At 43.8% G+C, this 27,224-nt stretch overlaps 1 protein-coding gene across 1 annotated transcript in view; it reads right to left on the bottom strand.

Moving 5' to 3' along the window:
- TULP1 (TUB like protein 1) overlaps nucleotides 1-27,224 on the bottom strand; it is a 112,476-nt gene that overhangs the window by 3,253 nt on the left and 81,999 nt on the right. The window contains exons 7-11 of the mRNA XM_073616001.1: nucleotides 25,518-25,606; nucleotides 22,829-22,999; nucleotides 22,487-22,599; nucleotides 13,806-13,914; nucleotides 769-867 (exon numbers count right to left, since the gene is read on the bottom strand). Of these exons, the coding sequence (XP_073472102.1) occupies nucleotides 769-867; nucleotides 13,806-13,914; nucleotides 22,487-22,599; nucleotides 22,829-22,999; nucleotides 25,518-25,606 (581 nt within the window). The remainder of the gene's footprint in view (nucleotides 1-768; nucleotides 868-13,805; nucleotides 13,915-22,486; nucleotides 22,600-22,828; nucleotides 23,000-25,517; nucleotides 25,607-27,224) is intronic.

Here is a 27,224-nt window from a genome sequence, read left to right as displayed (position 1 = left end):
ATTTCAGTCGACTAAAATAGTGTTAATTTTTGTTGATGAAATTAACACTGCTTAAAGTTCTTTTCATTTCATCCATATTCTTTAAACAGCTAAATGCATGCTGTTCTTTTACCTTATAAAATACAAAGTAAAAAATAATTTCTATATTAACACACAATGAAACTGTATTTATTGGTGTATAACACTCACTTTTTCACCATTAAAATCAGGTGCAAATAGCGTGTGCGTGTTATACTACAATACTTTAATTTTAGCTGCCTCGGAGGGGACAGGGAGGGGGGGCAGGATGAGCGCCGTCAGATTACATACAGCGAGAATCTCCTGTTTACTTGGCGGCATCTGTAATAAGTAGTCCCGTCTCTTGGGCTGCCTTTGGACCACTGTTCTGTCTATCATAGGAGATTCTCACTGTATGTAATCTGACGGCGCTCGTCCTGTCCCCCTCCCTGTCCCCTCTGGGCTGCAGATGGGCATCGATCAGGCTGCACTGATGGCAATGGTGAGGCTGCTGCATTGATGGCAATGGTGAGGCTGCATTGATGTGGACTGATGAGGCTGCATTGATGGCACTTGTGAGGCTGCACATGGGCATTGATCAGGCTGCATTGATGGCAATGGTGAGGCTGCAGATGGGCACTGACCCTTATTTTGCTTCAAAGTTCCTTATTTAAAATGTAAGTTTTTTTCCTGAAACTTCCCTCTTAAAATGAATGTGCGTGTTATACGCCTGTGCGTGTTATATGCCGATAAATACGGTATTTAACTCACATTGCGTGGCCGAATGGGCACCCTTTCACATTCTTCATCCATTCCTGGTATTAATACTGTCATTTTTCTAGGACCTTTAAAACCCAAAACATTTGTTTCCTGTATATAAAAAGCACAGCATTATTCCATGTACATGAAATGACCATGACTTTGGCTAAATAACTTTGTGAAGATAACAAAAAGGAATTGGTTACTCTAAATGCACTTCAGCCAAACCTGAAGAAATGTTTGCAATAAATTCATTTTAGCTCTATTATTAGTTATTTACCTGTCAAAATTAACCTGTAGACAGGCTGGATATTGCAGTCCTTATGTTTTTGTACAAGCAGTAAAGGAGCCTTAAAACAGTTCCTCACTGAGCTGTGCAGCTTTAGGCACTGTGGAGCAAATAATTCTCAAATTTAACAAAAACGCTCTGGTCTTTTGCAGTGAACCTGTGGTTAGTTTATGCTGGGAGGCTGCCTAGTCACTGCTGAAAAAAATAACAGAACATTCCTACTCTTTGATGGCAACCCAAAGCCTAAAGCTAGCGCCCAATGGCAGATAAGCACATCAGCCTCAGTTTTCTATTGCAACTGCCTGACATAGCCAACTGAATAACTAGTTTAGCTCACAATTTGTAGGTTTTATGAAATAACAGTTTTTTTTAGGTGTTACAACATATTCTTTGAAGTTAAGACTGGGCCATCCTATAAATATAATTTTGTTCACTGTTTAGCCATTCTGATTTTCTCCAGGTGTTACCAGGTTGTTCACAAAACTATTACAGGTTGCAACAAATATTTTGATGTAGTATACTGTGTTAAATATTTAAGTACCGGGTGGAAGTGTTGAGTCAAAGTACATAGAAATCAAACAAACAACCCTTTTTTAGGAGTGTAAAAAAAAAAAGGAGAAATATACACTATATTGTCCAAAGTATTGGAACACCTGCCTTTACACGCACATTACTTTTAATGGCATCCCAGTCTTATGCCCCGTACACACGGTCGGATTTTCCAATGGAAAATGTGTGATAGGACCCTGTTGTCGGAAATTCTGACCGTGTGTAGGCTCCATCACACATTTTCCATCGGATTTTCCGACACACAAAGTTTGAGAGCAGGATATAAAATTTTCCGACAACAAAATCCGTTGTCGGAAATTCCGATCGTGTGTACACAAATCCGACGGACAAAGTGCCATGCATGCTCAGAATTAATAAAGAGATGAAAGCTATTGGCCACTGCCCCATTTATAGTCCCGACGTACGTGTTTTACGTCAGAACGATCGGATTTTCTGACAACTTTGTGTGACCGTGTGTATGCAAGACAAGTTTGAGCCAACATCCGTTGGAAAAAAATCCTAGGATTTTATTGTCGGAATGTCTGAACAAAGTCCGACCGTGTGTACGGGCATTAGTCTGTAGGGTTCAATATTGAGTTGGCCCACCCTTGCTTGCTTTGTGCACTGGTGTGCAGTCATGTTGGAACAGGAAGGAACCAACCCCAAACTGTTCCCACAAGGTTGGGAACATGAAATTGTCCAAAATGTCTTGGTATGCTGACACCTTAAGAGTTCCCTTCACTGGAACTAAGAGTCCAAGCCCAACCACTGAAAAACAACCCCACACCATAATCCCCCTCCACCAAATGATTTGGACCAGTGCACAAAGCAAGGTCCATAAAAACATGGATGAGCGAGTTTGCAGTGGGGGAACTGGCCCGCACAGAGTCCTGACCTCAACCCGATAGAACATCTTTGAGATAAATTCAAGCGGAGACTGCGAGCCAGGCCTTCTCATCCAACATCAGTGCCTGACCTCACATATGCACTTCAGGAAGAATGGTCAAACATTCCCATAGACACATTCCTAAACCTTGTGGACAGGCTTCCCAGAAAAAGTTTAAGCTGTTATAGCTGCAAGGATGGGCCAACTCAATATTGAACCCTACAGACTAAGACTGGGATTCCATTAAAGTTCATGTGCATGTAAAGGCAGGCGCCCCAATACTTCTGACAATATAGTGTATGTTGATCACATATGCTATGGAATAAGCACCACTGCACGCCCACTGCCACATATCACCAGATGGGAATAAATAGTCACAATAGCAATAAACTAGTTGCATATTTTTTTCTGTAGCGCAGACCCCAAACTGGTCTCGCTGTTTGCCCCAGGATCTATTCCCTAATTGGTGCATGGCAGCCAGGCACACAGTATTTTCTCAGTCTCTATACACAGTAACCAAGCAGATGGTGTCTTTTTATAGATTTTATTTTTTAAGAACTTGGATAGGGATTAGGGTGAGCATTGGGATACCCAGAACTAAAATAAACTCGGTTGAGTACACTATCTTGCAATGGTTAACGTCTTGCAGAAAAGACTTTCAGGATGGAAAATATGATCAAACTCAGCACAGAGGGATACCACACTAGACACAGCTCTGGCCAGCAAATCTAGAACAGTCTCTTCAGCAGAAGAGCACAGGCAGCAACAGTCTCTTTCCAGGATTTCTGTGAGGCCTCTCCTCACTTTGTCCCTGTATACATGGATGTCTCCTTATGCCCTGTACACACGGTCGGATTTTCAGACAGAAAATGTGTGATAGGACCTTGTTGTCGGAAATTCCGACCGTGTGTGGGCTCTATCACACATTTTCCATCGGATTTTCCGACACACAAAGTTTGAGAGCAGGATATAAAATTTTCCGACAACAAAATCCGTTGTCGGAAATTCTGATCGTGTGTACACAAATCCAACGGACAAAGTGCCACGCATGCTCAGAATAAATAAAGAGATGAAAGCTATTGGCTACTGCCCCGTTTATAGTCCCAACGTACGTGTTTTACGTCCCCGCGTTCAGAACGATCGGATTTTCCGACAACTTTGTGTGACCGTGTGTATGCAAGACAAGTTTGAGCCAACATCCGTCGGAAAAAATCCTAGGATTTTGTTGTCGGAATGTCCGAACAAAGTCCGACCGTGTGTACGGGGCATTAAAGTGCCAGCCAGATCCTGTACCGTGACATTCCCGGCCAGATCCTCCACAGACTTTGCTCCAACTGTTCTTGCAGCTTTGGTAGTTGGTTCCCCAGCTCTGCCTGAGCTGAGACTGTACAGAACTTCCTGCAGACTCCTCTGGATCACCCTGAAAGGCAGACAGCCCCTCCAGGCTGGGCCATTCTCCTACTGGCAAAGGACCCTGCTGTTCTAGGCCCCAGACCATTTATACCCCCTCTTCTGAAAAGGGATTGGCTGAGGCATTATGAATAATCAGCCCCAGATTGGCCCCTTCCAGCCCACTATGTTTCAGCACCTTCTAGAATACAGGGGAAAGTAGGCGAGCCTGCAGCTGCAGAACCCAGTACAGCCTGTAACAATCAAACCCAGCTCCCCTGATTACAGTGAAGCCCACAAATAAACTAAATTTACCTAGTAGTACCTAACTAGGAGGGTGCCACCTATACTGTACAGCTTTACTATCTATAGCAGAAGGCACTCTTCCTCCAGACAAGATTTCTAACCAATTAAAGTGGTTGTAAACCTCAGACATGAAATATGAACAAAGCACATCCTTCCATACTGTGTACTTGTCTCTATCCAAAGCACTGAATGAGATTTCTCTCTGCTACCTAGCTGTTATATGCACTTCTATCATCTCTGACAGCTTTTTCCGACTCCAAGAGATAATTGGTGACAGCCTGTGATTGACAGCCACAGCTCTGCATGTTCCCTGTGTACTGTGAGAGAAGGGGGTGTGCCTTCCCTCCAATCAAGGCACAGAGCTCTCCTCACTGAGCTCTGCAGTGGGAGACTTCAGATCCCCATCTCCTGCTTTTCAGAGCTGAGAGATGCTGTGTAAAATGTGTGCTTCAAAAGACTATGGAGAGGGCTTCAGATAAAAAGGTACAACTTATGTAGGAGGATGTGTTTCATCTCTGTGCATCACCTGAGGCCAGTCACTTCACTAGGTATGTAGGTAGTGACTTACAACTGCGTTAAAGTAGAAGTGCAGCCAAAGCTCATTTGGCTGTACTTCTCTTGTGGACAACAGTAGTGCAGTTTGTTCTGCATTCCTGTGACCCGTTTTCAGCAGACGTCACAGAGCCTGTCCAGGCTTCAGAAAGATCGCGACCGATGCTGCATCCACCTAGGTAAGCATGATTCTAGGGGGAAAAAAAAAACCTCAACTTCTCTTTTAATTTTGAGCTTTCTCTGCAGACAGCACATGGATTCCCCTTTAAATGCAGCTCCTCTCCAATCACCCTTTTATTTTCATGTTAATTACTGTCATAATGTTTTAAGGAGATGGTTTTTCAGCTTAGAGCTGAACAGATTTGATTTAAGATATATTAGAAGGCCAGTATGGTGGCCTGAATTTATGAGAGAAGCCCGGTGGGTATTTAAATTGGCCGCTCGCCTTTGCTCTCTGTCGGTTCCAGTGCGCGATTCGTTACGTCACCGGGCCGACTCTTCAGCTCACTGTGTGTTCGTGAGTCTGTTCTGAATACAGTACGTTGCGGTTGCTTATTCGTGGTTTGTCATTCAAAGCCTTGCTCGCTTTCACAGGTAGGATTCATTACCCCCCTTGTCGTATTACGTTCAACCAGCTTATTTCTCGTTTTGTTCCCCATTCCTTGTTCGGTTCTGCCTTGGAGCTTACGAATCGTTCGTAGGCCTCCAGTACGCAGCAGTCACAGGCCCTTTCCTGTTTCTTCTCTGATTCACAACGGATGCATGGCACACTTACCACAGTCCGCTTCCTACCTAGTCGCATCAGCGGCCCAATGGTTCGCATCGGACACATCCTGCACCGATTCATACCGCTCACTCCCATACCCTACTAACGATTCGTTGTCTCACTCACTGGTCCATATCACTTCATGCCATACACACCACTCCGATTCAGGCCTAAGTCGCCTTGGCGGCACAAACGCTTCGCTTCACTCGCATCCCACGCACCAATCGTAGTGGTTCGTACCATACCCTACCTTTCATTATTCATATTATTGTTCTGACCAATTCGGATCATGTCAGCAGCCACATGCATCACACTCCAAACCGAACCTAGTCGCATCAGTTCGCATCACGAGTATTCCACACTCAATTAGTTACACTCCCTATTATAAATCTAAGAATCGTTACGTATGCCATTTTCACAGTTTGTTCCTACACATACTATTTCTGCTATCTTTTTCTTTTCGCCTATCAGTAGGTTACCTTTGTTGCAATCATTGCAAGAACACGCATCAGCAATCGCTGCAAAACTCGTATCTCAGCATATACCCATTGCATTTGCTACAAACAGGCTTCTCAGCATACACTTCTTGCAATCTTTGCAAGTACTCGCATCTCAGCAGCTACCCATTTGCTATGCCACAAACATGCTTCTCAGCCTAAAACTCCTTGCAAATGCTGCAAGTACGCATCTCTACACAACTTCTTGCAAATCGCTGCAAGCACACTCAGTGGCACTCACACAGCCACACTTAATTTTAGTGGCACCTAATCGGCCACTTGTCTCTAGTGGCATTCATACGAGCCACTTATTATTTTCCGTCTGTCTTTCTCCCTCAGGTCAGTCGAGTTCAGGTGCCATCCTGTACCAGGTTGGACGTTATTTCCCAGGTAAAAAAAAAAAAACAACTGTTACTGTTACTTCACATACATCATTGGAAGTACTCTTCAGGCGTTAGTTTCTGTCACATATGTCTATACATGACACTCTATTTTCGAAGGACGCCCTTCACCTCGTAGACAAGGTTGTTTAACAGTAGGCTTGCTGGCAATACAAGTGTTGGCAGGCCGAGCATACGTCACCCACTACAGACCACAACATTGCTATGTAGGCTGTACCAGACTTCATCTTCTCGCCCCAGTACACCCTGGGGTTCTGATCTTTAGGTTTGCCACAAACAGGCACCGGAGCTATCGGTTATCTGGCCAATCATCTCCTGGCCCACCTCGGTCTCCTGGCACTCTTCTGAGTTTTCTAAATTTTCACTCTACATAGTTCTGCCACAACAGAACACTGTCAGCTCCTGTCTACGCCTATCATTCCTTTTCCTGTACTTCTCTTTTTTCTTCCTCTCTGGGTTTTCTCTTTACCACTTGGCTCTCTATCCTACAGCTATGTCTCTTCTTAAACATGAGCACCCCTGCCCCTTTTGTCTTCTAGCCAGAGCCATGTCACAGGCTGGCAGCGAGGACCCCCACACCTGTCCCTCTGTCACCCTCCGTGGGCTCAGAGTGCGGCAGCGTACAGTCCCTCAGGGGATGGACCATCCCCAAGCTCATTTCTGTGCTGAGACGCAGATATATTCCCTTTCCTGCCACGGCCAGGAAGGCAGAGCTTTTTAGGCTCCTCTTCCTGCCTCCAGCTACAGCCCAGCACAAAGCAGGTATCTCTGCAATCCATCTCTAGGGCCATTTCCCAGCTGCATTCTTTGGTCTCCTCCTTAACTGCAACAATTTCGGACGTCCAGACCAGAGTCACCCTTTTGGAAGTTTGCCGACCCACGGCCCTCCCTGATCCGGTCTTGGTCCCGATGACAGCTTCTCCTTCTGCAGGTACACCAGGCTCTACACCTATCGTCCTCCCCGCTCATCTTGTCCCAGCCAGCGTCAGGAAGGATATATTAGAGGACAAAGACGTCAATTTGGCATCTCTGCTCATCCCAGCCCAAGACTGACAACAAATCTTACGCCTGGGGGTACCTCTCAGTAGTTGTCAAGTCCTTAGCTGTCACCCACCGAGTTTGCCCTGGCCTTTGGGATGTTCAGGGACGACCTTTGTTCAGCCACCCCCAGCAGGAGGGAGGAGCTGGAGTTATACCTCCATGCAGTCATAGATCTTGCTTACAAATATGGTGGCTTTTCCTTCTATGACTACCATCTGTCATTCTCAGCCAAAGCAGCAGCAAGACGCGCCCATTTCCAGATCAGTATTGACTGGAGCGGCACAGACATGGAACTATTCTATCTCCACTTTGCTGGTCTTCCTTCCCCACTGTGTGCGATTTGCCAATACTCCGCCCACACAGCAAATTGGTGCTCTGAGGCAGCCACAAGACACCCTGTCAATTTCCCTTCCACCTCCAGCTTCAACCAGGGCCCGTTAGGCCCACCACAACAGCAGCAGGTAGACAAGTTGGGACGACCAGTCTTTTCAGTGGGGGGCATGGTGATATGCAACAACTTTAACCAAAGCTGGTGCTCCTTCAGCCAGTGCCGCCTACTGCACGTCTGTACTTCATGTCACAAGGCTCACCCAAAGTCCACTTGTCGTCTGAAGCAGCTTAACAAATCCTGACTAAGCCAGGTGGATGTCCTGTATCTGAGCTTCTACCGCTCCACACACCCCACCCCTTCACTGGCAGTATTCCTGCTACACAGCTTCACGGCAGGATTCCACACCGACTTCATCACCTTACCCCTCTCCACTCACAAGTGCAAAATCCTACAGTCAGTGGCCATCGATGCTCAGGCCATAGACACTCTCTTAAAGATGGAGTTAGATAAAGGGTTCATCATCGGCCCCTTCTCACAGTCACCTTTGCAGATTTGGAGAGTCAGCCCTATTGGGCTTGTCAAGGGCAAGTTCACAAATAAACTCTGCTTAGTTTACGACTTGTCTGTGCCTCATTTCTCACATATCCCTAGTTTGAACTCCCTGATCCCTTCCGAGGAACTTTCTCTTAAAGACAAGGCAGCCGACATGGCCATCTGGGCCATCATCAAGATAAGTACCGCCGCCTGGCTACCCAAAGCAGTTATCGCAGATGCCTTCAAACTCCTGCCTGTCGAACCACCCCTCTGGTGGTGGCACGGCATGAAGTGGAGGGATTCTTTCTATTTTGCCACCAAGCTGACCTTTGGCTCTAAAAGCAGCCCGTGGCTTCTTGACGTTTTCGCCCGGTCCCTCACTTTGATCCTATCCTACCAGGCCCAGTGCCACAAGGTTACCCATTATCTCGATGACTTTCTGCTCATTGAACGGCCAGACATACCCTCAGTAGATCTAGACAAGCTAAGAGTGGTCTTCAACAATCTCAATGTGCCTATAGCCAAACACAAAGTGGAAGGCCCGAAACATTCCATCACCTTCTTGGGCATCGTCCTGGACACGCAGGCTATGCAGGCTAGCCTGCCTGATGACAAACTAGCCCATGTTAGGTTGGTCATTCATGATTTTACCCGGTCACAGGGCTGTACTACAAGACAGCTGCAGTCCTTGGTGGGCATGCTCAATTTTGCGATGAGGATTATTCCACAGGGGCACTCTTTCATCTCATGGCTCTTCGTCTTTCTCACCTGAGTACCAAGTCCTCAGACTAGACCCAGCAGCCATAGTGGACTTAACTATGTGGGACGAGTTCCTCACCAACTGGAACGGCATATCCATGTTTATTCCCTCAGTATCAGCCCAGTCGCCACAAGTAGTCACAGACGCTGCAGCCTTTGCTGCTATTTTTGGCCACCACTGGTTCTCCGGTCCCTGGCCTCCAGAAATCTGCTTGATTCCTGGTTTCACTCGATCCTCGTCTGTGTTTGAACTGTACCCCATTGTGGCAGCAGCCCAAGTCTGGGACCACGCGTGTACAGGTCATACAGTACTCTTCACAACAGACAACCAGGCTACGGCCGACATTATTAATAAGGGTAGATCCAAGTCGCTCCCCATCATGTCTTTCCTGCGCAGGCTGGTGCAATTATCATTACATCACCAATTAACATTTACTGTGAGCATATCCCTGGCAAGTGCAATGCCACAGCAGATGCAATGTCTCGCTTCAATTTTGTCTCATTCTTCCTGCAGGTATCCGGAGCCGACCCATCATCCACTCCTATCCCATCTTGGTCTCAACTAACAAGGTATTGAAGCCACATCTTGCCAATGCAACCCGGCTCATCAACCACTCGCTGTCTAGCAGCACACTTAAGGCTTACCGCATGGCCTGGAACACCTACTGCAGGTTCCTAGCCGAACCACAGCAGACAACGTCACTCACATCCTAGCTTTCATATCTTATTGCCAAACACAGCTGGCTCTCATTCATAACACTATCAGGCTGTACCTAGCCAGTATTCAACATTTCCTGTCCTTGCAGAATCCCGGACAGCCATCTGTGTTCACAGCCCATACAGTGAAAGCCCTGCTGCGCAGAGTTCAGAAGCAGCAGCCCGTTACCAATGGCAAACACTTACCCATCACAAGCACTATCTTCAGAGGCATGTCCGAAATCCTCACACACTCCCCCTTGGGCTCCTGCCCAGCCTGGTCATCCAGGCGGCCATCTACCTGGGTTTCTATGGCTTCTTACGATCTAGCGAGCTACTGTACAGACACCTGTTGACTTGCTTCCCAAACCATTATGTACTTCACCTTACAGTCTCCAAAATGCAACAAACCAGATCTGGAGTAGATATTAACTTGCCTGGTGCCCAGTGACCATCCTTGACCGTCTGCTCTCTCACCTACCCAGCCAACTAATCTCCAGCCCATTACTGCCTTTTCCGGTCAACCCCCTGACTGGCAGTCAGTTTATCAAACATGTTAGGGTCCTACTGCTCAACTTAGGCCTAGACCCCGCGCGGTATTCTAGACATTCCTTCCGGATCGGCGCAGCCTCAGCCGCATCTCAGCACAGAGTACCAGACCATATGATCAAGAAGCTAGGCAGATGGAGGTCCGCCTGCTTCGCCAGATGTATTCCGAACCCTCAAGTGGCCCTAGCCTTCTCAAAGATTGCTCACTGAGCTTAAAACCAATAAAGATATATCCCCTACCTGCTTATTTTTGGCCCCTTTTCTTGGCTTACCTACCAGGTGACCAAAAGCCACACCTCAGGTCTATTTATGTTGTAAGTCTTGTCGCGTGTTTATGTGATACACATTTGTCTCGGTCTTAGGGCCACAACCATAAATTAGAAGGCCAGTATGGTGGCCTGAATTTATGGGAGGAGCCCGGTGGGTATTTAAGCTGGCCACTCGCTCTTGCTCTCTGTCGGTTCCAGTGCGCAATACCTTCCCATTCCCCTTTTTACAGCATTTCTCAGCACATTTTTCCTCCACAATTATCTATTACTTATCTTGGGTATGGCCCATTTTCTTAGCTTACCTACCAGACGACCAAAAGCCACACCTCAGGTCTATTTATGTTGTAAGTCTTGTCACGTGTTTATGTGGTCCACATCTGTCTCGGTCTTAGAATAAATGGTATTTTATGTAGGCATGGGCTGCTAAAGCTAGGCCTGTTATGTTTGTTATAAGTTGTATACTTGTTTTATATTGGATAACCCTTTAAAGCCTCAATGTCCCCTACCCCAAACCAGTGGCGGCCCATGCATTGTGGGCGCATGGGCGCCGCCCCCCTATCCCTGCTGCTGCCTCCCTATCCATGCGCCCGGCCCCTTTCAGGACGCCGGACGCATGGATTCCTATGGCGGGGACAGGAGGGGGTGTATTTTTTTGAAGCACCTGATTAGAGCCAGAGGCATAGGCTTCAAAATAGGGTGGGCTTGGGGCGCAGAGAGTGCGCCCTGATCCCACCCAATTATGTGACCATAGCGAATGAATATTTGCTATTTTTACACCACACCTTACCAAGGTGTCCTCTTGTACGGGGCAGCGTTTAATGGGCACAGTGGCAGCATTTGATGGGCACAGTGGCAGCATTTGATGAGAACAGTGGCAGCGTTTGATGAGAACAGTGGCAGCGTTTGAGGGCACAGTGGCTGCAATTGATTTTTTTTCAAATTGTTTTTTTACCCCCCCCCCAGCACCAGCCGCCACTGCCCCAAACTAGGGATGACCCGAACACCCCCCCGGTTCGGTTCACACCAGAACTTGCGAACAGGCAAACAATTCGGACTAACACGCGAACACCGTTAAAGTCTATGGGACACAAACATGAAAAATCAAAAGTGCTAATTTTAAAGGCTTATATGCACGTTATTGTCATAAAAAGTGTTTGGGGACCCGGGTCCTGCCCCAGGGGACATGGATCAATGCAAAAAAAAGTTTTAAAAACTGCCTTTTTTTCAGGAGCAGTGATTTTAATACTGCTTAAAGTAAAACAATAAAAATGAAATATTCCTTTAAATATCATGCCTGGGGTGTCTATAGTATGCCTGTAAAGTGGCGCAGTTTTCCAGTGTTTAGAACAGTACCACAGCAAAAATTACATTTGTAAAGGAAAAAATGTCATTTAAAACTGATCGCGGCTGTAATGAATTGTCGAATCCCTTTAATACAGATAAAACTCATTGAAAAAAATGGCATGGGTCCAAACCCCCCCCCCCCCCGTCCATTACCATGCTCTTTGGGTCTGGTATGAATATTAAGGGGAACCCCGAACCAAGTTTTAAAAAAAAATTGCTTGGGGGACCCCCAAAAAACCATAGCAGGCCCTTCAGGTCTGGTATGGATATTAAGGGGAACCCTGCGCCAATTTTATTTTTTAAATGGCGTGGGGGTCCCCCTAAAATCCATACCAGACCTGAAGGGTCTGGTATGGATTTTAAGGGGAATCTTGCACCAAATTTTTAAAAAAATGGCTTAGGGGTCCCCTCCAAAATCCATGCCAGACCCTTATCCGGGCATGCAACCCTTATCCGGGCATGCAATCCATGCCAGACCCTTATCCGGGCATGCAACCTGGCAGGCAGCAAGCAAAGAGGGGGGAAGAGAGAGCACCTCCCCTCCTGAACCATACCAGGCCACATGCCCAACATGGGGGGGATGCTTTGGAGTCGCCCCCAAAGCACCTTGTCCCCATGTTGATGGGGACAAGGGCCTCATTCCCACAACCCTTGCTCGGTGGTTGTGGAGGTCTGTGGGTAGGGGGCTTATCGGAACCTGGAAGCCCCCTTTAACAAGGTGACCCCCAGATCCTGACCCCCCCACTACGTGAATTGGTAAGGGGTATGGATTTTGGGGGGACCCCCAGGCAATTTTATTAAAATTTTGGTTCGGGGGTTCCCTTTAATATTCATACTAGACCCAAAGGGCTTGGTAATGGACTGGGGGGGACCCATGCCGTTTTTTTTTTCAATGAGTTTTATCTGTATTGAAGGGATCCAACAATTCATTACAGCCGTGATCAGTTTTAAATGACATTTTTTCCTTTAGAAATGTCATTTTGCTGTAGTACTGTTTTAAACACGGGAAAACTGTGCCACTTTACAGGCACACCATAGACACCCCCCACGATATTCAAAAGAATATTTCATTATTATTGTTTCACTTTAAGCGTTATTAAAATCACTGCTCCTGAAAAAACGGCCGTTTTTAAAACTTTTTTTTGCATTGATAGATGTCCCCTGGGGCAGGACCCAGGTCCCCAAACACTTTTTATGACAATAACTTGAATATCCTTTAAAATTAGCACTTTTGGTTTTTCATGTTAGTGTCCCATGGACGGGGTTCCGCGGCTTTCGAATTTGCCACGAACACCACATAATGTTCATTGTTCACCGAACCTCTGAACAACCAAAGTTCGGCCCGAACTTATGCTTGAGCCGAATCGTTCGCCAATCCCTACCCCAGACCACATGAATGGGCTCTCTGATCAAATCCTATTTAGGGGCTGCACAGGGAAAACCTCAGTTAGGAAAGGCCCAACCTGGCATGGCATGATGTTAAGGTAAGGGACTTCATTTCCAGCCTTCTTAACAAGCGAATAGGTGATGCTAGAAATGCCGCAGTCACTAATCAATGATCATCACAAATTTATAGTTAGCCAGCTCTGAGATGATGGAGCTTATATGCTTGAGAAGGCAGTGCACCATGATGCCATGATGCACCAGAAAATTTAAAGGGAAAATTGTTAATCAACAAAGATAATAGAAGTTGACCTTTGAGGTTATTCTTTGCCATGTCCATGCACAGTGGTGGAAAGTTGATTTGTGTAGATGAATGAACAGTACTACAAATATGCTATAGCATTTAGATTGACCATAGGTTGTGCTCCCAGGTTGTCTTTTGGTTTATTTCTGCTAGTATTTTATTTAACTTTGCTGTTATAAGGTATTAGTCAATGAAAGTACTTACATAAACAACTGCTGCAAGCTCCTGCCGAACATTGGACCAATCAGAATTGGCTCTTTCTGGGTTTGCACCGTTGTCAAACACAGTAAATTTTGTACCCATCAGGTTAGATCTGAGAAAAGAAGGTCAGGCACAAAAAGGAAAAAAAAGTCTTTTTAACACACAATTGCATTTAAACAGTTGTATTATTGCACTATTTGTATATTTTAGTTGACTTTTTATAAAAAATACCAGATTTTGTGAAATGAAAATAGCTATACTTCCTAAAGTATGCTTGTCAGATTGTGCAGCATTTCTGACTGGCCACATGCATTTTGTTAAAAGGAAATGTTAAGAAACGTCTCATAATTGATAATCTCCTTCAAATGAAGTGGTGCATTCTAGTTCTAAGAAGCCATTGTCAACAGTGAAGCTAAATAGGTGCATCAGTGCCTCCAAACTAGAAGCTCCCAAACACCATAACAGATCGGCGCCGCTCCAAGCCTGCAGTATCAGTTTAGTGTAGCCCTACTACACTGACTATTAAATCTATTTGCTACTGAGAGATTTAACTGTTTGTTGTGCTGCATGTGAGGCAACTGCCAGTTTAGTATGCTACACATTAAGAGACTGCCAATGATACAAAATCAAAATAAATCCGGAATTCGCGACAACAGTTCACCTTTATTGATCCTTCATGCAAAAGACATCACAGACAGGATGGGGTACAGCAAAAGGTGACACGTTTCATACTGTTACTAGAGCTTACTCATAACCTGCAGAAGTGTTGTGCTAGCACTTTCACCTAAACTCTGGCTATGCTGTGGATGGATGGCTAATGTGCTCATCTGGTGCGGCTTTCACTTCAGTGGTGATGGCCAATGAGTCGCCCCATTCACACTTGTACATAGTATGTAGAATACCATTTTTTCTAATTGTCCCTGTTCACACTTGTATTTTCGGTCGCCCTTGGCTTTACACCCTAGGCTCAAAAAAAGTAGATGAGGCTTTTTTTTTTTTTTTTTTTTTTTAGTGCATTCAGGCATTTTTGGTCCCATAGACTACAATAGAATTGCCTGTAAACATGTAATAAATCCACATTTTGCACATGTTTTAAATGCCTCCTTTCTTCCTATAGAATTGCTTTTCTCCCCTTGCCCAGCCCAGGAATCAAACTCTTAAAGCTTGATACACATGCACAAATGATAGAAAAATGGCTGTAACACACCTGTTGATCGTCAGCAAAAAAAAAAAACAGATTTTTAAAAAAAATCACCAAGAGTATGATCTGCTTAAACTCTGCTCAAGTATGAATTCAGGCCAGGCCTGGACTGGGACAAAAAATAGGCCCGGGTATTTTAGACTCAGCAGCTCATGACATTTTTACCAGGCCCTTCCCCACTCTCCATCCTGACAGAGGCGAGGGAGACCCGGAAAGAGCACAGGGGGCCCAGAGAACACAGGGGCGCCAAAAGGCATGGGGGGGGGGGCAGGGAGCGCAGGGGGGATGAAAAGCATGGGGTGGTGTAGAGCCGGGGGGGGGGGGGGCTGGAGAGCACAGGGGGGGCCAGAGAGTACTGGGTGGAGCCTGTGAGCATGGGGGGGCTGAGATCACAGGGGGGCTGGAGAACACAGGGGGCCAGCGGGGAGCCTGTGAGCACGGGGGGGGCTGAAAGCACAAGGGGGCTGGAGAGCACGGGGGGCAGAGAGCACTGGGGGGCTGGAGAGCACAGAGGGGCAGCGACTAGACCCAAGTGGGGGTCTTATGGGGAGGTGAGTGCATTGGCTGACTGGTGGAGGGTATATGTCACTGTGAAGATTATCCATTTAGTCACTGAAGGACTTCACTGTTACCATAGAATGGATTCCACATGTTCACTTTGCATGGACTCTTTATTTGAATAATTTTTTTACCACTAGGTGCTAATGCCCATTTTGATTATTTTATTTAGGTGTTTTTTTTCATAGGAGAATACTTTGTATTCATAGGAGTTTTTTTTATTACAAGTGGTTTACATGTATTAAGTACATTTATATTTGCACTAGCCACTGGGTGGCACTATTCACCTTGATTTAGCACAACACATGGTTTAAATGGTTTAAAGAGGTAGCGCTTCACGATTACATACTTTCATTTTTTCATAGTTTATATGTGAACACTATTTGTGTTAAGCAGCTACCGCACTATATGTGCACTTTATATAATTATAATATAGTAGCGCAGAAGTTTTTTTATATTAATGATAATGAATATGTATTAAAAATTTACATTATATTTCAGATATGTACCACACTTACCCCTGATGACAGTTTGTTGAAATGTGTCTTTCACTTCACATGAATAATGTCATTCAAAAGCAAGATCTGTTTGTAATTGATGTAATATGTGGAGAGAGTAGTGGTATCTTTTCCAAAAGTTTTGTAACAAGGATGACTGAAACTTTGTTTGATCAGCTATGATATATTTTTAAAGTGTGCTTAACCTCCCTGGCGGTATGATTATTTCGGATTTTAGGTGCTGAAAGCGGTACCATTATTTTGCATGGAAATTTGGCGTTTTATATTGTAGGTCTGTAAATCTTAACAATAACACACTTAAATCTGTCCAAACCAGAGTCTAGTAGATATCCCGGGTATGATAAAGTTTGAAACACAAAAACATAAATTATAATATAATAAATAAAAATAAATAATTAAAAAAAATTTTAAAAAATAGTAATAAAATAAATTTCCCCACAATTCACTATCGCTCAATTCTGCAAGTGTTCTAATTTACTATCGCTGTTTTCTAGCTGGTCTAAAGCCACTTTTGACGTAAAGGGACACTTTTTGGTTGCTATGGACAATCTCCAGTTTCCAGGCAGAAAGAACAGTGTATATCATGTAAAACTGCATGCAGGGCATGGGCCAGAGCACTGGGGACAAAAGGGATGTGAAATCATTTCATACAGTACTGTAATCTGTAAGATTACAGTACTGTATGTGTTATGATTTTGACAGTTTTTTGAATTTGCCGCCAGGCTCCGCCCCCGTGCGTCGCGCCGCTCGCAGGGAACGGAGCCTGGCACGGAGAGGCTTCGGAGGAGGACGGAGTCCTCGGACACTGCGGGGGACATCGCAGGATCCCGGGGACAAGGTAAGTAACGCCGCCCCAGGATCCTGCAATGCGATCCCGAGTGTGGCTCGGGGTTACCGCTAATGGTACTGAATTTTAACCCCGAGCCACACTCGGGAATACCGCCAGGGAGGCTACCCATTTGCCATCCAGAAGATTTACCCCCTTCATGAGCAGGCCATTTTTTGCTTTTTGGCACTGTGTTAACTGACAATTTACCTTTAACTGACAATTAACAATTAACTTTAACTGACAATTGTGTGGTCATGGGACACTGTACCCAAATGAAATGTCATTTTTTTCACAAAAATAGAGCTTTCTTTTGGTGGCACTTGATCACCCCTTGTTTTTTTTTTTTTTGTTTTTTTTGTGCTATAAATGAAAAAAAAACAACAATTTTGAAAAAAAAACCCTAATATTTTTTACTTTCTGCTATAAAACATATACAATAATTTTGTTTTTAAAAATCGAATTTCTTCATAAATTAAGGTTAATATATGTTCTGCTACATGTTTTTGGTAGAAAAATCCCAATAAGCGTATATTAATTGGTTTATGTGAAATTTATAGTGTCTACAAATTATGGTATATACCCTGGAATTTTTTTTTTTTGTTATACTAGTGATGGCGGTGATCAGCCACTTTTAGCGGGACTGAGATAGTATGGCGGGCAAATCTAACACAAACTGACACTTTTGACAATTGACTTTGTGCGAACCAGTGGCACTAATACAGCGATCAGTGCTAAAAATATACACTGTCACTGTACTAATGACACTGGTTGGGAAGGGGTGAACATCTAGGGCGGTCAAGGGGTAAATGTTTGCCTAACAGTGCTTGATGCATTCGCTGTGTGCTGTTTTTACTAAGGGATGTGCCGGTTTTTATCACCTGCTGGGAAACAAAAACCGGCACATCCCTGCTGACAGGACAGAGCTCTGTGTTGTTTAGGTTCACAGAGCTCTATCCTGCCAACTTCTTTGTCGATCAGCAGGTGCCAATGGTCAATAATTGTCCGGAACCCGCTGATAAGCTTGTGTTGTGTTTAACTGCAGCACAGCTGGCGCGCCAGCCGCTCACGCGCGTGTCACCTACCCGGAAGTGCTGGATCACGTATTAGATACCTGTTCTGGGGAAGGAGAGAAGCTCTGCCGCCGTACTCCTAAGTGAGGCGGCCAGCAAATTCTTCTATATTTAAGATTTTGTAATTATTTTGGTAAACATATTAAATTCTCCATAAAATCCCAGCCACTTTATTAATTGTTTGGAGTTGTTATTGTATAGGGATGTTAAATAAATTTTTGATGTTTGTATGAGATGAAACAAGTAAACAGGAATTCAATTTTTACACCGTTGGAGAATTTAATTAAATATTGGGCCAAAGGGTGAAGATTCTCTAGTTCTTTAGTGAATCCGCCTGTGTCTTCTAGATAATCCATCCCTATTATCAGGGGCGGACTATGAACTTTTAGCCTGGAGAGAAATTAAAAGAAAATGGTCCTTCCCCAAAATGTGCAAGCCACATGCAGGACTATTTACACCCATATGCAAACACCACAAAGCATTAGGGATCGGATGATGTGGAAAGGCAATACTGTATACACTATAGAATAAAAAATGGGACCGTGTGGAATAGGGAAGGTAAAGCACAGTGTACACTATGAAGCAACGTGGAATAGGAAATTACAACACAGCAAACACAATGAGACTGAGTGAAAAAGGAAATGTACAGCATAGAGCACAGAATGGGATGGTGAAGAATAGGGACACAGTATACATTATATGTGTACATATACATGTATTATGCACTTCACCAGTCTATTTTTGCCCTTATTATGGTATAGTCTTCCAGTCTGCCTTAGGAAGATTATTTATATTATTCCTTTCACTTATCAGATGTAAGGATTTATTTATCTCATAGGCAGTATTGACCCTCTTATAAGGACCTTATTTGTTAGTTCCCGAGTAGGTTATTCTTGCTCCATTTATTGATGTAACGTTAGTTTTATAATATTTGGTTACACATTTTTGATGGAGGATAAATGTTAGGACTCATCCTTATGGATTCTCCCAATTGAATCTCCATTTGATTTTGTCTCTTACAATTTTTTTATATTTTTTATTTGTTTCATGGTTTAGTAAGCGCCGCATAATCTATTATTTACACATTATATGATAGTGTCAAATAGGAAATATACATATAGCACAATGTACAGAATTATGCAATGTTAAACAGGGAATGTACAGCATCACATAAATGACTTTTGGAATAGGAAATGTACAGCAGAGGACACAGAATGAAGATGTTATGTAATGGGTACCATACAGCAGCAAGTTATAATCCGCAAATTTTTGATGAAAATCTGTCCCAGACAGGTTGATGCTAGCTATTTTATTTCATTTTGACAATTATGAAAAATACTGGATTGCCGCTTAGACTTTCAGTCACAACTCAGCTTTAGCCACTTCCTAGATGCTGCTTCCAGGCCTAGCCTAATTAAACGACAGTGTTATGGTGGTTCAGGAAGAGACATTACATACTGACCCTTGAAAAAGATCCAGGGAGCTTCTGTCCAAGGCTTAAACCCAAACCTGGGTAGGTTTAAAATGATCCCTTGCAGTGTGGCTGCCTTTTCACTGAATGGGGTCATTTTAAGGTTTCCTGGGATTGGGCTTTGAGGGTCACCCACAAATGCAGCATTTGAGGTCTGTCCTTGCTGTCCTCCTCCATTTTTGTGCAGCCAGCAGGGGCCAGTTATGGTAAGGCTGCGCCAACCCAGGCCACTCCTGCTTTATGATCACAAACAAACAAAATCTCCTGCGCTCAAAAGTGATGTGACGGTAATAAATATCGCCACCAATTTCAATGGCTACAGGTAGATGCACAGGCCCTGCTGCCCTCCAAGAGTCAGGGGACTCCCAATGGAAACACTGTAGAGAAAACAAAAAGAGAGAGCACCAACCTTGCGCATTACCCAAGTGGTGTTTATTGGTATATAAAAAGAAAGGAAATTATTATTCCTTTCTTTTTCTTGTTCCCCTTTTTTTGTGTGCCCTGTGGAGCACCTTCTGGGTCTGCCTCTTTTCCTCTTGGGGTCCCTGGAGAGGCATTGGGTGGATGCACGGCTTAATTGGCCCCTTCTGATATCGGTGGTTCATTGTCCCCCATTCTCCTGTTTAGCGGCACATTTCCAGGGCCACCGGGGTTTACTTTTCTATTTTCCAGGGGGCGGGGGGGGGGGGGGGCACGGTGCACACTCGATGTTTCAGTTCCTCCCTCAGGGGTCAGGCGTGCCCTTGTTCAGCGTGCTCCGCCCCCTTCCATCTACTTAATGGGAGCCCGATGTTCCGGCTTTCTGACACTCGATCGAGTGCGTCCCGAAAGAGGAAATCATGGCATTAGCGTGCATTCCACACCCAGCAATCACTACACTGCATAGGGCATCATCTTGTCTGTACTCAAGATGACTTGCCACATGCAGCTACATCTGGTAGGTGGCGTGTCTGGGATTATTTAATTCATTTTATTAGTGGAACATATATACTTATAAATTACAAATTTTTCATGTGAATGCAATATTTTTTTCACTCATTTTGGAGGTGCACGTGCGTAGGTGCTCCATTTCCAGTTTTTGTGGATTATTTAATAGCAGCTGCTGCTGACAATTCTATTATAAGTGTATAGTGTATCTCTTAAAAATCTTTTTATGTTTTTACATTGCTAGCATCACTGTTTCTTTAATGCTTCCCTATGCACAAGAATGTGGCCTGTTCTCTGTCCACTCCCATTCCCACCCTCCAATGGTTGGAGTTTCTAGATCATGTGATGAGACCTATTTGCTATATTTAATGTGTCAATGCAGCATCACAGATGGGCTCTGAGAAAGAGGGGATCCCCCCTCGAAAAGCGTCAGCCATCTGAAAGGTTCTCTGGCATGCTGGACATGGTCCCGGTGACCTGGTCGCTTTGTGTCCATTGTGGACTTTGATATATGATTTTATGACCTACTTGTTTGTGAGTATATTAACTTTCTTTTTATATACCAATAAACACCACTTGGATAATGCGCAAGGTTGGTGCGCCCTCTTGTTTTCGCTACAGTCACTCCTGCTTTCTAATGGAATTGTTCAAATTTCATTTACAGTATAATGTGTGCTGTACAAGCCATGGCCAAAATTTTTGAGAATGACACAAATATTAATTTTCACAAAGTTTGCTGCCTCAGTTTTTATGATGGCAATTTGCATATACTCTAGAATGTTATGAAGAGTGATCAGATGAATTGCAAATAATTGCAAAGTCCCTCATTGCTTTGAAAATTAATTTCCACTGCATTTGTGAAAAAGGCTTCAGTGTGCTCAAGAAAGTCCAGCAAGCGCTAGGACTGTCTCCTACAATTGACTGGATTGAGGCACCACCAGTGCAGATCTTGCTCAGGAATGGCAGCAGGCAGGTGTGCGTGCATCTGCACGCACAGTGAAGAGAAGACTTTTGAAGGATGGCCTGGTGCAAAGAAGCCACTTTTCTCCAGGAAAGCACCAGGGACAGACTGATATTCTGCAAAAGGTACAGGGATTGGACTGCTGAGGACTGGGGTAAAGTCATTTTCTCTGATGAATCCCCTTTCTGATTGTTATGCCTTGTACACACGATCGGACTTTCTAGCAGACTTGGTCCGACGGTCTTTCCGCCGGACATTCCGGCGGACTACCTGAACGGACAGACTTGTCTACACACGACCGGACTTTCCGGCAAACTAGGTCCGCCCGTCTTTCCGACGGACTTTCGCCGGAGTTACGGCAGACTTTCAGAATGAACGGACTTGCCCACACATGGCCAAGTCCGTTCATTTTGAACGTGACTCGGGTACGACGGGACTAGAAAAGGAAGTGAATCTCGCCGCTTTTATCGGCGAGATTGACACCTTGCGAGCCCCGTCGCGGGGCATACCAGGCCCTTAAGTCTGGTATGGATTATAAAGGGAACCCCCTACGCCGAAAAAACGGCGTGGGGTCCCCCTAAAATCCATACCAAACCTAAGGGCCTGGGATGCCCCGCGCTTGCCGCAATAGGAAAATTTGTTTTTTCTATTGCAGAGAGCGCGAGATGCAATACCCTGTCCGTCGGACCAGCATACAGACGAACGGACTTTCCGTCAGGAACGGAGTCCGGCGGACTAAGATTTGAAACATGTTTCAAATCTAGGTACGGCGGACTTTTGAGGAAAAAAAGTCAGCCGAAGCCTACACACGATCGGATTGTTTGGGGACTCTGGTCCGCCAGACCAAGTATGCCAGAAAGTCCACTCGTGTGTACGCGGCATTTGGGGCATAAGGAAAAAGTTGAGCGCTATTGGCTTTTTACATTAACTTAATTGTAACTGTCAATAAAAGCCTCTGACACTTATGAAATGCTTGTAATTATACTTCAGTATACCATAGTAGTAACGTCTGACAAAAAGATCTAAAAACACTGAAGCAGCAGACTTTATGAAAATTAATAATTGTGTCATTCCCAAAACTTTTGGCCACGGCTGTACACTATGAAGTTGGGCATGAAAAATGTTTGGATAGAAATTCATGTTGAATACCTTAGCTTCCCAATGAAATTCTCTCCTCCTCGTGACAGATCCGTAGCATCAATAGAAATTAAGTAGTTGGAGGTTTTACTCTTCTTGCGCTTTCTTCCAGCTAATAAGAAAACCTGAAATACCATAAGTAGCTAAGCAAGTAGAAGACATATACAGCAAAACAAAAATGTTTATGTATGTAATGACAGAATGAGCTATATCAAAAGTTTGTACTTTCCATTGAAAATGTTATTTTTATTATTATTATTATTTCAGGTACTTGTTTTGCTGTCAATTTACGCAGCGCTTTACATATATATATATTATACATTCACATCAGTCCCTACTTAAATTGTCTCATACCTTCTTCTCATTATCAAGGTGTAGATAGTATGTTGGGTACCATCCCCTGTCCATTCCTTTCTTATCTCGTGTTACTTTGCATTTGATTGTGACCCCCTGAGGTGCTGGTCGCAGTACAAATTCTTCCAGATTATCTACCTCAATGACTGGAGAGGGGGGACGTTCCTCCTTCTGAAAAGACAGCAAGTAAAGAAAGGGCACAAAACAACTCAAAAAATGTGTTTTCATCTTCTTACCTGCTCAAAAAATTATGATGAAAATTGTAGATATTTTTCTGTAACCTGACCTGGCTCTCCATTTTTTTCCTGATTTTACAAGAAATCTGATCAATCAAAAACCAAAATCAGCTTTGGTCCCCTGTATTCAAGTACTCAGATTCAGATTATTAGGGGCTTGAGTATTGGTCTTGGACTATAAATGGATAATATGTTATTATATGACATTACATTTTATATTAAAGTGTAAGTCAAGCTAAAAGGTTTTTAGTTTGGGTGTGTAGCTGTTGCAGATCCTTTCCTCACCTCCTGCCTGGTACATGTCAGTGGGACAAAAATACATAAAAGTAAATCTCTCTAATGAAGTCTTGGATATCAGTAAAAGCCAGATCAAGAGTTCTAATCCCTCTCCACTTTGTTTAAAACAAAAACTTTTTGACATACACTCCGATGCTGGACCTTCTGATCTTAGGTCCTGCGGCTGCAGAGTCGCTTGTAGCCCACCCCTGCCTCCCCTTCTCCTGCTCAATCACAGAGTGCTTTGCATTATGTGAACACATTCACAAAATACAAAGCCTTTTGTGAATAGACAACAAAGGGAAAGGGTGGGTAGAGCTACTGTGTGTGAGAATGCAGTATAGTTCCTGTCACAGTGCTGGGAGTATAGTGATAGCTGTACTTCCAGCATTCAGGAACAGTGTCAGTTGTAAATAAAAGTGACAAGTCCATGAAGTGGCATTCCCCTTGTTGGACTTAACCCATAGTAAGTCAGCACGTTTTAAAAAGTGGCTGAATATCTGAGCTTTATCTTTAACTGTGTTCTTGAATTATAGCTATTTTGTTTAGTAATGCAGTCATTTTAAATTTTAACATTTTTGCAGAGTACTAAGTGTACTTGGTAGGAAACCAATTGCTCTTTAACATCTGGACTGTAGTCCATAAGGCAACTAAGGACCAGTGACTAAAGGCCATGAAGCACTAGCAGCAAAATGTCAGCAGGGGGATCGCTTAAAAGAACTGCTATGGTATTGTTTTTCAACAAGGTAGCAGAGATGATGCGACAATTTGCTGGTTTCGGTCAGCAAAGGAGTAATGCTGTGAGGTGCAGATGAGTGTTTTTTAAATTCTGTATTGTTATTGCCAGTAACAAGATAGCTAGATTACCATCAGCCTAAGTAATTTAGGCAGAGGGAACAGAATTTAAAGCACAGCACAGCGAATGTGTGTGTGTTTTATCTTTCACATCCAGCTTTCAGTTTTGTCCCTTAATCCAGGGACGTTAGAACTAGTTAATGCACCATCAGAAAAAAAAATGAATAATAGAGATATATTAAGATGTATAGGATAAAAAAGTACAATCAGCGCAAATAAATAAATAAAACCACTGAATCGTATGCAGCTGAACACTAATAAGGTATTCACAACATCTATAAGCAATAAAATAAAAAAGAGTGCATCGCAAAAAAAACAATCACAATTCGATAAAAAGTCTATATTAAGATGTGTCACAAGAATCTTTTTTTGGTTACAGATTCTTTATTGTTGTAATAGTCTAAATATTGTTTTGCATATAAACCCAATAGCATTTTGACTACTTTACCCATTCTGGTTTTATTTATTTTTTTAATTATAACTGCGTAAAATGTTGGAACAAAGTGGTATCATACACATACACCTGTAGTGAGGTGCCCCTTTGCGCTCCCCTTTGAAAGAGGCACGTGTGGGCTCCTTTAACTTCTCTCTTCACAATGCTCTGGGTCCCCACAATCAGAAAGTGCACCTGATGAGGCAGAGGTGGCTGGGTATGTGATTTGAAGTCAGGTGTATGGTTCTCCACAGTTTGTCCCAGCAGGAACCCAATACCATGCAGCTTCTATTGAGGACTTAGCTGCTGTGTAGAGCACTTCTCCAATTGCTACCAATGTACTGCAATAGAAGTGTGGGGTAGCCGCTTGCCTCTGTTCTTAGCTCTGAGACTTCTCTAGCCACTCACCTGTGTTTCTATCCCTGAGATTCCTCCAGCTAGTGTATTTGCCTTTGTTACCAGGCCTAGCCTGTACTTCACTGTTCTGGGCACTGTCTGCGAGGATAGGTGTACCTGTACAGGGTAGCCATTTGTGTACTTTGCTGTTTACTGAAGAAGTGATTCGATCCTTGTCTCTGTTATTACAGAGCTTTTAATGTGATTTGTTGCAACCTAATGCTTTGAGGAGCTTCTGTTTGCATAGCTTTATAATCTGCTAAACATTGTTCCGTACTGTATGGTTACTGTTTGCCGTTCTGACCCTGTTTGCATTGTTAATCCTACTTTGCACCTATTTATTTAAAATTTAAGTTAGTTGCCCTCTGATCGTTTGTATGATTCCCCATACTATTACATACCTATGGACCTGTTGGGTTTAGCTCTGAAAATGAAGCATGTCACTTGCTAACCTAATTTCAGCAATGTAGAAATATATTTTTTGAATCTCTACCTTTTTTCCTTTCTTTCCCTTCTTGCCCTTTTTATTGGTGTTCTTCACTATCTCTTCTTCTTCTTCCTCGTCACACTTTGAAGAGCCTGCTGTATCACAGTTACAAAAAACGTATTAATATTGTCTACATCCATAAACTGCATGCAGCTTATAATAAACCTGTCCGCTGCAAAGTTGATGTACACATTGGGGTTAATTTACTAAAGCAGTAGAGGCTGTTCACTTAGCAAAGTGTATATTAGTAAATTGGATGAACCTGAATTCTGTATAAACACCCAATCATGTGTGAGGAAAATGTAATAAAGAAATAGTTTTTTTGACTTACTGTGAAATTCTTTTTATGGGGTACATTACGGGACACAGGAAAAGTATTCATGTACATTGGTTATGCTGCTGCCTTCAGGAGATTGGTTAATGATGAAACAAAGCTGTAAGAACAGCTTAGTCTAACTCATTCCACTGTCAGCTTGCCTCAGTTTTGTTATCAAGCAATAGTAGAGGAAGATCATAAGAACAAAGAAAAAAGACTTTTATTGTCAAAAAATCCTTTATTCTTAATCTTGAATAACATCACACATGTAGGTGGGGTACAGCGGCAATAACATACTCAGTCTTAGTTCAATGGAAGAACTTGTGTTAAAATTATGGAAAGACAGTTCACAAATTACTCGGTGGGAAGGCAGCCCAGCCAGGAAAACTCACAGTTCCAACAATGTGTAGAGAGCAGCTTTCAGCTGAACTGGCAACACCTGCAGAGAGGGGTATAATGCAGCCTGGCTGTCTTGTGCCCAAGCAGGCAGATGTCCAGAAAAGCCCTTGCTTCCCCATCTCATCAAGAACCTTTCTGCGCCACTAGTTTTATCCCTACCAGGCGGGGTACCTGTCCCTACTCTACCAACTCACAAAATACATGCCAAACCTGGGAGCCAAGGGCCTTCAAAGGCTCTGCCTGATCCAAGATGGCTGCTTGAGTCACATTGGGTGGCAGCTTCTAATAGGATCGCTTCCCCAGTGACCTAGGAAACCATAGAGGAGTCTTGTTCCTCCTGACCTCCTCTCCAATGACAGTGCCACTGTAGTGAGCACCACCTGCCATTAAGAAAGTAGACTGCACCTGCTTACTTACATGATGCTTACTCAAGTAACTTGGGACATCCAAAAGCAGTCCAACTAAGGGGTGAGAAACAGAGCAAACAAAGGTTAAAAGGCTCAAAAACCATCAGGTTAACAGAGTCAGCTCAACAGAGCCTAATGGGTCACCTGAAGAACTTCATGACTGAAGATGGCATCAGCTGAGGCCTAAACATCCACCTGGTAGAACAAACACGTAAACAGAAGACCAGGTAGCAGCCTTGCAAATCTGAGGCACGAATCCCTGATGCTGAAAAGCCTGTGAAGCACTTATTGATCTATGTAGTGCTCTTTGACGGGGAAAAGGGGAACCTTGTTATTGAAGTCATAAGCTTGAATGATGAGCTTTCAAATCCACCTATGGATAATGGAACAGGAATAACAGAGTCAGACTGTCGAAAGGGAGCTGTGGCTAAGAAATAAACGCAAACAGCGTGTACCACATCCAAAACAATGGAGGGAAATCTCCTTAAGATGTTAAGGAGCAGGTCAGAGAGATGGTAGAGCAACGATATAAATATGCTTGCAATGTCACATTGCAGGGCAGGACTGTGAGGGAGAAAAAGGCCTTAGAAG

This window comes from Aquarana catesbeiana, linkage group LG02 (genome assembly GCF_042186555.1).
Source record: "Aquarana catesbeiana isolate 2022-GZ linkage group LG02, ASM4218655v1, whole genome shotgun sequence".
Classification (NCBI taxonomy): domain Eukaryota; kingdom Metazoa; phylum Chordata; class Amphibia; order Anura; family Ranidae; genus Aquarana; species Aquarana catesbeiana.
This window is presented reverse-complemented; position numbering and strand designations above follow the sequence as displayed.